The sequence below is a fragment of the Heptranchias perlo genome, unplaced genomic scaffold, assembly GCF_035084215.1.
Source record: "Heptranchias perlo isolate sHepPer1 unplaced genomic scaffold, sHepPer1.hap1 HAP1_SCAFFOLD_1200, whole genome shotgun sequence".
In the NCBI taxonomy this organism is placed as follows: Eukaryota; Metazoa; Chordata; class Chondrichthyes; order Hexanchiformes; family Hexanchidae; genus Heptranchias; species Heptranchias perlo.
This window is the reverse complement of record NW_027138430.1, coordinates 1-10,206: the sequence shown is the minus strand read 5'-3', so window position 1 is coordinate 10,206 and position 10,206 is coordinate 1. Positions and strand designations below refer to the sequence as shown.

The window sequence follows — 10,206 nt, the reverse complement described above, 5'->3', positions numbered from 1 at the left end:
AAAACAGAAAACAGAGAGTAGGGGTTAAAGGTCGTTACTCAGACTGGCAAAAGGTGGGAAGTGGTGTTCCACAGGGATCGGTGCAGGGACCACTGTTGTTCACCATTTATCAACAATTTGGACTCGGGAATCGGAAGTACAATTTCAAAATTTGCGGTCGGCACCAAATTGGGGGTGTAGTTAATCCCGAGGAGGACTGTGAGAAAATACAAGATTAATAAACTGCAGAATGGGCGTCTAATTGGGAAATGAATTTCAATATAGATCAGTGTGAGGTGGTACATTTTGGTAGGAATAATAAGGGGGCCACATACTGCTTGGATAGTAAGAGTCTAAATGGGGGAGAGGAGCAGAGGGATCTGGGGGTACAGATACACAAATCACTAAAAGTAGCGACGCAGGTTAATAAGGCCATAAAAAAAAACCAAGCACTGGGGTTCATTTCTAGAGGGATAGAATTGAAAAGCAGAGAAGTTATGTTAAACTTGTATAGAACCTTGGTTAGACCACACTTGGAGCACTGTGCACAGTTCTGGTCTCCATATCACACTTGGAGCACTGCACAGTTCTAGTCTCCATATCACACTTGGAGCACTGTGTACAGTTCTGGTCTCCATATCACACTTGGAGCACTGTGTACAGTTCTAGTCTCCATATCACACTTGGAGCACTGTGCACAGTTCTGGTCTCCATATCACACTTGGAGCACTGTGCACAGTTCTGGTCTCCATATCACACTTGGAGCACTGTGCACAGTTCTGGTCTCCATATCACACTTGGAGCACTGTGCACAGTTCTGGTCTCCATATCACACTTGGAGCACTGTGTACAGTTCTGGTCTCCATATCACACTTGGAGCACTGTGTACAGTTCTGGTCTCCATATCACACTTGGAGCACTGTGTACAGTTCTGGTCTCCATATCACACTTGGAGCATTGTGAACAGTTCTGGTCTCCATATTATAAAAAGGATACATAGGCACAGGAGAAGGTGTAAAAAAGATTTACTAGGATGATACCAGAACTGAGAGGTTCTACCTATCAGGAAAGGCTGAACAGGCTGGGGCTCTTTTCTCCAGTAAAGAGAAGACTGAGGGGTGATAGAGGTCTTTAAGATTATGAAAGGGTTCGATCGGGTAGACGTCGATAAGATGTTTCCACTTGTGGGGGGAGACCAGATCTAGGGGCCATAAATATAAGATAATCACTAATAAATCCAATAGGGAATTCGGGAGAAACTTCTTTCCCCAGAGAGTGGTGAGCATGTGGAACTCGCTCCCACAAGGAGTAGTTGAGGCGAATAGTGTAGATGGATTTAAGGGGAAGCTCGATAAACACATGAGGGAGAAAGGAATAGAAGGAAATGCTGATAGGGTGAGATGAAGTAGGGAGGGGGGAGGCTCGTGTGGAGCATAAACACCAGCACGGACCTGTTGGGCCGAATGGCCTGTTTCTGTGCTGTACGGTCTATGTAATGAACGAGCAAATGTGCTGATGGGCTGCCCAATTCACCTAATAAAACAGGCCACTGGGAATCCTACATACAATGAGTAGAAGTCTTCACCAGCAAATGTGTCGTAGGAATAAGAGGAGGCACATTCACCCCCTTGAGGCTTTGCGGTCGTTCAATCAGATGCCAAAGGATAGTCTCAGGATAAGGGGTCGGACATTCAAGACTGAGATGAGGAGGAATTTCTTCACTCAGAGGGTGGCGAATCTTTGAAATTCTCCACCCCAGAGGGCTGTGGATGCTCAGTCGTTGAGTATATTCAAGGCTGAGATCGATAGATTTTTGGGGAATCGAGGGATAGGGGGATCGGGCGGGAAAGTGGAGTTGAGGTCGAAGATCAGCCGTGATCTGATCGAACGGCGGAGCAGGCTCGAGGGGCCGGATGGCCTACTCCTGCTCCTATTTCTTACGTTCTTAGATCACGACTAATCTGAACCTCGACTCCAGTTACCTGCCTTTGCTCCGTATCCCTCATCACGATTACCCGACAAAAAAAAACTATTGATCTCAGTCTTGAAAGCTTCAGTAACCTCTGAGCATCCACAGCCTTGTGGGGGAAGAGAGTTCCAGATTTCCATTAACCTTTGAGTGCAAAAAGTACTTTGCGATTTTTCTCCTGAACGACCCTAGCTCTGATTTTAAGATTGTGTCTTCCCCCAACTCTCCCCAACCTTGTTCTTGATTCCCCCCAGCAGAGGAAATAGTTTCTACCTATCGAATCCCCTTAAAATTTTAATTGCCTTGATCAGATCACCCCATAACCTTCTAAACTCAAGGGAACACAAGCCAAGTTTATGCAACCTGTCCTCGTAATTTAAGGAATCTTCAGGAAGGATGTCAAGGCCTTGGAGAGGGAGATTTACTAGAATGGTACCAGGGACTTCAGTGACGTGGCGAGACTGGAGAAACTGGGGTTGTTCCCCCTCAGAGCAGAGAAGGTGAAGGGGAGATTTAATAGAGGTGTTCAAAATCATGAAGGGGATTTTGATAAGAGTAGATAGGGAGAAGCTGTTTTGTACACTGGCTGGAGAGTCTGTAACCAGAGGGGACACAGATTTAAAGTAATCAGCAAAAGAGCCAGAGGGGTGATGAGGAAAAATATTGATGCTAGCTCAATTGCTAAATTTAAATCTGAGATGGATAGCTTTTTGGCAACCAAAGGTATTAAGGGATATGGGCCAAAGGCAGGTTATAAGATATTAAGGGGAACAGATAGGGTGGATAGAGAGAAACTATTTCCGCTGGTTGGGGATTCTAGGAGTAGGGGGCACAGTCTAAAAATTAGAGCCAGACCTTTCAGGAGCGAGATTAGAAAACACTTCTACACACAAAGGGTGGTAGAAGTTTGGAACTCTCTTCCGCAAACGGCAATTGATACTAGCACAATTGCTAAATTTAAATCTGAGATAGATAGCTTTTTGGCAACCAAAGGTATTAAGGGATATGGGCCAAAGGCAGGTATATGGAGCTAGATCACAGATCAGCCATGATCTTATCAAATGGCGGAGCAGGCACGAGGGGCTGAATGGCCTACTCCTGTTCCTATGTTCCTCGGTATATGGAGTTAGATCACAGATCAGCCATGATCTTATCAAATGGCGGAGCAGGCACTCCTGTTCCTATATTTTTACGTATCAAGTTGTGATGATCTGGAACTCACCGCCTGAAAGGGTGGTGGAAGCAGATTCAATAATAACTTTCAAAAGGAGAATTGGATAAATACTCGAAGGGGAAAAATTTGCAGGGCTACGGGGGAAAGAGCAGGGGGGAGTGGGACTAATTGGATAGCTCGTCCAAAGAGCCAGCACAGGCACGATGGGCCGAATGGCCTCCCCCGGTGCTGTACGATTCTGCGTTCCCCTTGGCGTGTCGAGGAATCGGTTTGAGGGGACAGAGGGCGACTGCTGGGCAAGTCGGTGCCCGTGAGTCCCTCTACGTTGCCGCGCGAGTAAATATTACAGAGCCACACCACTGACAAGAAGACCGTAAATCACTTAAAGGCAAAGTTTTAATGGCCGCTCCCTTTCAAAGAACTGATCAACATTACCCCCACCTCCCCGGATAACAAACGGCAAAACGCCATCTACCACAGGAACGTTGGGCGGGGTCGGGGCGGACCATCTGGAAGGTTCTGGGGCATTGCCCTAACTGAGTCTTTAACGAGGGGACGGGAGGGGTGGGAGATGGTGGTCATCAACAATGGTAACGGTCTGCGAACGGAAGGCCACGCAACACCGGGCACAAAGGGTCTGCCGAGGAATCGGCAGCACATGCGGAGGGCCAACACTTACCGCTGCAAGTGTTCGATTTCAGCCACCGCGTTAACTCGAAACGGGGCCGCGGGTCGTCGCCACATCCGGCGGAGGAGGCGATCGGCTCTTGCCGGGTGTCGCGCCGCCTGCCAGCGCACCCGCTTTCGCTCCTCTGGGGACAGGGGCCTTTCTACAGCCACCCCCTCCCTCCTCTCCGCTCACATCTTCTTCATCTGGAAGCAGCCGCTCGCCCCGGGCTGCTGGTGACTCCGCTCGTCGCCGGGGGAGAAGCTGAAGAAGCCGCCGGGGCACTCGGCAGCTGGAGAGCCGAAGAACGAGGGCCGGAGTCGGAAGTCTCCCTCGCCCCCGCGCCTCCTCGCCGGGGTCTCGCCCGTCCCAAACTTGGCCATGCTGCCTACCGGAGAAAAAAGCAACGATTCAATCAGTCGCTTCGTCACGTCCAGAGCCCTCTCCCCCCTCCGTCCCACCGAGTCTCATCCCACTCCCACGGTCCGTCACTCCCCACCGAGTCTCATCCCACTCCCACGGTCCGTCACTCCCCACCGAGTCTCATCCCACTCCCACGGTCCGTCACTCCCCACCGAGTCTCATCCCACTCCCACGGTCCGTCACTCCCCAACAACTCTCATCCCACTCCCACGGTCGCTCACTCCCCACCGACTCTCATCCCACTCCCACGGTCCGTCACTCCCCACCGAGTCTCATCCCACTCCCACGGTCCGTCACTCCCCACCGAGTCTCATCCCACTCCCACTCCCATGGTCACTCACTCTCCACCTCCCACCGATTCTCATCCCACTCCCACGGTCCGTCACTCCCCATCTCCCACCGAGTCTCATCCCACTCCCACGGTCGCTCGCTCCCCACCTCCCACCGAGTCTCATCCCACTCCCACGGTCGCTCGCTCCCCACCTCCCACCGAGTCTCATCCCACTCCCACGGTCCGTCACTCCCCACCGAGTCTCATCCCACTCCCACGGTTACTCCCCAACCCCCCCTCCCACGGAATGTCCCATGCTCGCTCCCACCTGATATAATCCATCGCTCCCCACCCTTCCCTCCCCACCCAGTCTAATCCCTCTCTCCCTCTCCCTCCCCACCCAGTCTAATCCCTCTCTCCCCTCCCTCCCCACCCAGTCTAATCCCTCTCTCCCGCTCCCTCCCCACCCAGTCTAATCCCTCTCTCCCGCTCCCTCCCTCCCCACCCAGTCTAATCCCTCTCTCCCCCTCCCTCCCCACCCAGTCTAATCCCTCTCTCCCCTCCCTCCCCACCCAGTCTAATCCCTCTCTCCCCTCCCTCCCCACCCAGTCTAATCCCTCTCTCCCGCTCCCTCCCTCCCCACCCAGTCTAATCCCTCTCTCCCCCTCCCTCCCCACCCAGTCTAATCCCTCTCTCCCGCTCCCTCCCCACCAAGTCTAATCCCTCTCTCCCGCTCCCTCCCCACCCAGTCTAATCCCTCTCTCCCCCTCCCTCCCCACCAAGTCTAATCCCCCTCTCCCCTCCCTCCCCACCCAGTCTAATCCCTCTCTCCCGCTCCCTCCCCACCAAGTCTAATCCCCCTCTCCCCTCCCTCCCCACCCAGTCTAATCCCCCTCTCCCCTCCCTCTCCACCCAGTCTAATCCCTCTCTCCCCTCCCTCCCCTCCCAGTCTAATCCCTCTCTCCCCTCCCTCCCTCCCCACCCAGTCTAATCCCTCTCTCCCCCTCCCTCCCCACCCAGTCTAATCCCTCTCTCCCCTCCCTCCCTCCCCACCCAGTCTAATCCCTCTCTCCCGTTCCCTCCCCACCAAGTCTAATCCCTCTCTCCCGCTCCCTCCCCACCCAGTCTAATCCCTCTCTCCCCACTCCCCACCCAGTCTAATCCCTCTCTCCCGCTCCCTCCCCACCCAGTCTAATCCCTCTCTCCCCCTCCCTCCCCACCCAGTCTAATCCCTCTCTCCGCTCCCTCCCCACCCAGTCTAATCCCTCTCTCTCACTCCCTCTCCACCAAGTCTAATCCCTCTCTCCCCCTCCCTCCCCACCCAGTCTAATCCCCCTCTCCCCCTCCCTCCCCACCCAGTCTAATCCCTCTCTCCCCTCCCTCCCCACCCAGTCTAATCCCTCTCTCCCCCTCCCTCCCTCCCCACCCAGTCTAATCCCTCTCTCCCCCTCCCTCCCTCCCCACCCAGTCTAATCCCTCTCTCCCCTCCCTCCCCCACCCAGTCTAATCCCTCTCTCACCCTCCCTCCCTCCCCACCCAGTCTAATCCCTCTCTCCCCCTCCCTCCCTCCCCACCCAGTCTAATCCCTCTCTCCCCTCCCTCCCCACCCAGTCTAATCCCTCTCTCCCCCTCCCTCCCCACCCAGTCTAATCCCTCTCTCCCGCTCCCTCCCTCCCCACCCAGTCTAATCCCTCTCTCCCCTCCCTCCCCACCCAGTCTAATCCCTCTCTCCCCACTCCCCACCCAGTCTAATCCCTCTCTCCCGCTCCCTCCCCACCCAGTCTAATCCCCCTCTCCCCCTCCCTCCCCACCCAGTCTAATCCCCCTCTCCCCTCCCTCCCCACCCAGTCTAATCCCTCTCTCCCCTCCCTCCCCACCCAGTCTAATCCCTCTCTCCCCTCCCTCTCCACCCAGTCTAATCCCTCTCTCGCTCCCTCTCCACCCAGTCTAATCCCTCTCTCCTGCTCCCTCCCCACCCAGTCTAATCCCCCTCTCCCCTCCCTCCCACCCAGTCTAATCCCTCTCTCCCCTCCCTCCCCACCCAGTCTAATCCCTCTCTCCCCTCCCTCTCCACCCAGTCTAATCCCTCTCTCCCCTCCCTCTCCACCCAGTCTAATCCCTCTCTCGCTCCCTCCCCACCCAGTCTAATCCCTCTCTCCCGCTCCCTCCCCACCCAGTCTAATCCCTCTCTCTCGCTCCCTCCCCACCCAGTCTAATCCCTCTCTCTCGCTCCCTCTCCACCCAGTCTAATCCCCCTCTCCCCTCCCTCCCCACCCAGTCTAATCCCTCTCTCCCCTCCCTCCCCACCCAGTCTAATCCTCTCTCCCCTCCCTCTCCACCCAGTCTAATCCCTCTCTCCCCTCCCTCTCCACCCAGTCTAATCCCTCTCTCCCCTCCTCCCCACCCAGTCTAATCCCTCTCTCCCCTCCCTCCCCACCCAGTCTAATCTCTCTCTCCCCTCCCTCCCCACCCAGTCTAATCCTCTCTCCCCTCCCTCCCCACCCAGTCTAATCTCTCTCTCCCTCCCTCTCCACCCAGTCTAATCCCTCTCTCCCCTCCCTCCCTCCCCACCAAGTCTAATCCCTCTCTCGCTCCCTCTCCACCCAGTCTAATCCCTCTCTCCTGCTCCCTCCCTCTCCACCCAGTCTAATCCCTCTCTCCCCTCCCTCCCCACCCAGTCTAATCCCTCTCTCCCCTCCCTCCCCACCCAGTCTAATCCCTCTCTCCCCTCCCTCTCCACCCAGTCTAATCCCTCTCTCCCCTCCCTCTCCACCCAGTCTAATCCCTCTCTCCCCCTCCCTCGCCTCCCACCAAGTCTAATCCCTCTCTCGCTCCCTCTCCACCCAGTCTAATCCCTCTCTCCCGCTCCCTCCCACCCAGTCTAATCCCTCTCTCCCCCTCCCTCCCCACCCAGTCTAATCCCTCTCTCCTGCTCCCTCTCCACCCAGTCTAATCCCTCTCACTCGTTTCCTCCCCCACCCAGTCTAATCCCTCTCTCCCCCTCCCTCCCAACCAGTCTAATTCTGTGTGGGAAGGAGATATTTGAAGGGAGAGAAGGAGCTATTAGGAGTTAAGGAAGGCGATATTAGGAGGGAGGGAAGCAGATATTAGGAGGGAGAGACGGAGATATTAAGAGGGAGGGCAGGAGATATTTGAGGGAGGGAGGGAAGGAGATATTGGGAAGAGATATTAGGAGGGAGAGATAGAGATATTGGAGGGAGGGAAGGAGATATTAGGAGGGAGGGAAGGAGATATTGGGAGGGAGGAAGGAGATATTAGGAGGGGTGACCAATAGTTTGGTCAAAGGAAGAGTTGTGTTCCAAGCAGGGTCTTAGAGGAGCAGAGGGAGTGGAGAGATTTCGGGAAGGAACTCCAGAGCGTGGGGCCCAGAAGCCTCAAGGAATGCCGGCCGAATCATTTGTCCAAACATTGAGGGGCAAGTAAATGGGCCCCGAGTGACCTCTCGGGCGGTTGGTACCTAGCGGCAGGCCGTACACGACCCCGGGAGGTCTGCCGCCGACTCCTGCTCTCCGGCCACGGCCATGCTGCGGAGTCGGAGGCTGTCGTACAGCCCCTGCAGCTTCTGGTACTGCCTGTTCCTCTCCATCAGCTTCTCCGACATCTCGCTGTACTTCTTCTTGTACTCCTCCAGCAGCTTCTTGAGCGAGGAGACCTCGCCGCGACTGTTGCTGACCTCCATGTCCTTGCCCTGGATCTGCTGGGTGTAGAGCTTCTCCATCTGCCTCAGCCGGCCCTCGCTTTGCTGTAGGCGTATTCCTGGTACATGCGCTCCTGGTGAATCTGAGAGACCACAGGTTAAAACGGGCGTCAACAAAGTGGTTGGGGGGGGGGGGGGTGAATGACCTCAAACTGACCTGAGCTAGGGCCATTCAGGAGTGAAATCATAAAATTACACAGAATGTACAGCACAGAAACAGGCCATTCGGCCATCAGGTCCATGCTGGTGTTTATGCTCCACACGAGCCTCCTCCCTCCCTACTTCATCTCACCCTCTCAGCATCTCCCTCTATTCCTTTCTCCCTCATGTGTTTATCGAGCTTCCCCTTAAATCCATCTACACTATTCACCTCAACTACTCCTTGTGGGAGCGAGTTCCACATTCTCACCACTCTCTGGGGAAAGAAGTTTCTCCTGAATTCCTGATTGGATTTATTAGTGACTATCTTATATTTATGGCCCCTGGTTCTGGTCTCCCCCACAAGTGGAAACATCTTCTCTCCGTCTACCCTATCGAACCCTTTCATAATCTTAAAGACCTCAATCAGGTCACCCCTCAGCCTTCTCTTTTCCAGAGAAAAAAGCCCCAGCCTGTTCAATCTTTCCTGATCGTGGAACCTCTCAGTTCTGATATCATCCTTGTAAATCTTTTTTGCACCTTCTCCAGTGTCTCTATAGCCTTTTTATAATATGGAGACCAGAACTGTGCACAGTGCTCCAAGTGTGATATGGAGACCAGACCTGTGCACAGTGCTCCAAGTGTGATATGGAGACCAGAACTGTGCACAGTGCTCCAAGTGTGATATGGAGACCAGAACTGTGCACAGTGCTCCAAGTGTGATATGGAGACCAGACCTGTGCACAGTGCTCCAAGTGTGATATGGAGACCAGAACTGTGCACAGTGCTCCAAGTGTGATATGGAGACCAGACCTGTGCACAGTGCTCCAAGTGTGATATGGAGACCAGAACTGTACACAGTGCTCCAAGTGTGATATGGAGACCAGACCTGTTCACAGTGCTCCAAGTGTGATATGGAGACCAGACCTGTGCACAGTGCTCCAAGTGTGATATGGAGACCAGGACTGTGCACAGTGCTCCAAGTGTGATATGGAGACCAGACCTGTTCACAGTGCTCCAAGTGTGATATGGAGACCAGAACTGTACACAGTGCTCCAAGTGTGATATGGAGACCAGAACTGTGCACAGTGCTCCAAGTGTGATATGGAGACCAGAACTGTGTACAGTGCTCCAAGTGTGGTCTATCCAAGGTTCTATATACATTTAACATAACTTTTCTGATTTTCAATTCTATCCCTCTAGAAATGAACCCCAGTGCTTTGTTTGCACCTTACTGCACAGCAGGAGGCATTGGGCCCATCGTGCCTGTGCTGCCTCTCCACTCCCCCCTGCTCTTTCCCCGTAGCCCTGCAAATCAGGAAACACATTTTTCGTGCCAAGGGGTAGTGGAAATCTGAAACTCGCTCCATACCTCTCGCATATACCTCTTGCATAGGGCCCGCACGAACTCGATGGGCCAAACGGCCTCCTGTCGTGCTGTAACCTTTCTATGATTCGAGACCCGCCCCACCCACCCAAAAAAAAGCTATGGATGCTGGGGGTCAATTGAAATTTTCAAGACTGAGATCGATAGGTTTTTTGTTGGGTCAGGGACATAGGAAGAGGAGAGGGCTGTTCAGCCCCTCGGTCCCGTTCCAACATTCAATCAGATCATGTTTGATCTGTAATCTCAATTCCATTTGCCTGCCTTTGTTCCATATCCCTTGATACCCTTACCCAACAAAAATCTATCGCTCTCAGTCTCGAAAGCTCCCATTGACCCCCAGTGTCCACAGCCTTTTGGGGAGAGAGTTCCAGATTCCCACTCCCCTTTGTGTGAAGAAGTGCTTCCTGACATCACCACTGAACGGCCTGGCTCGAATTTTAAGTTTAAGCCCCCCCCCCGACCATAGTTTCTCTCTATCTA

The 10,206-nt window shown here is 54.0% G+C and overlaps 1 protein-coding gene across 1 annotated transcript; it reads right to left on the bottom strand.

Moving 5' to 3' along the window:
• Positions 1–3,523: 3,523 nt before the first annotated feature.
• Positions 3,524–8,284, bottom strand: LOC137308104 (E3 ubiquitin-protein ligase CCNB1IP1; the record flags this gene model as incomplete). The annotated part of the gene is given in 4 exon segments (XM_067977015.1): positions 3,524–4,177; positions 7,944–8,002; positions 8,005–8,242; positions 8,245–8,284. Coding segments are annotated over 4 exon segments (534 nt in total), but the record flags the coding sequence as incomplete, so codon positions are not given.
• Between the last annotated feature and the right edge of the window lie 1,922 nt (positions 8,285–10,206).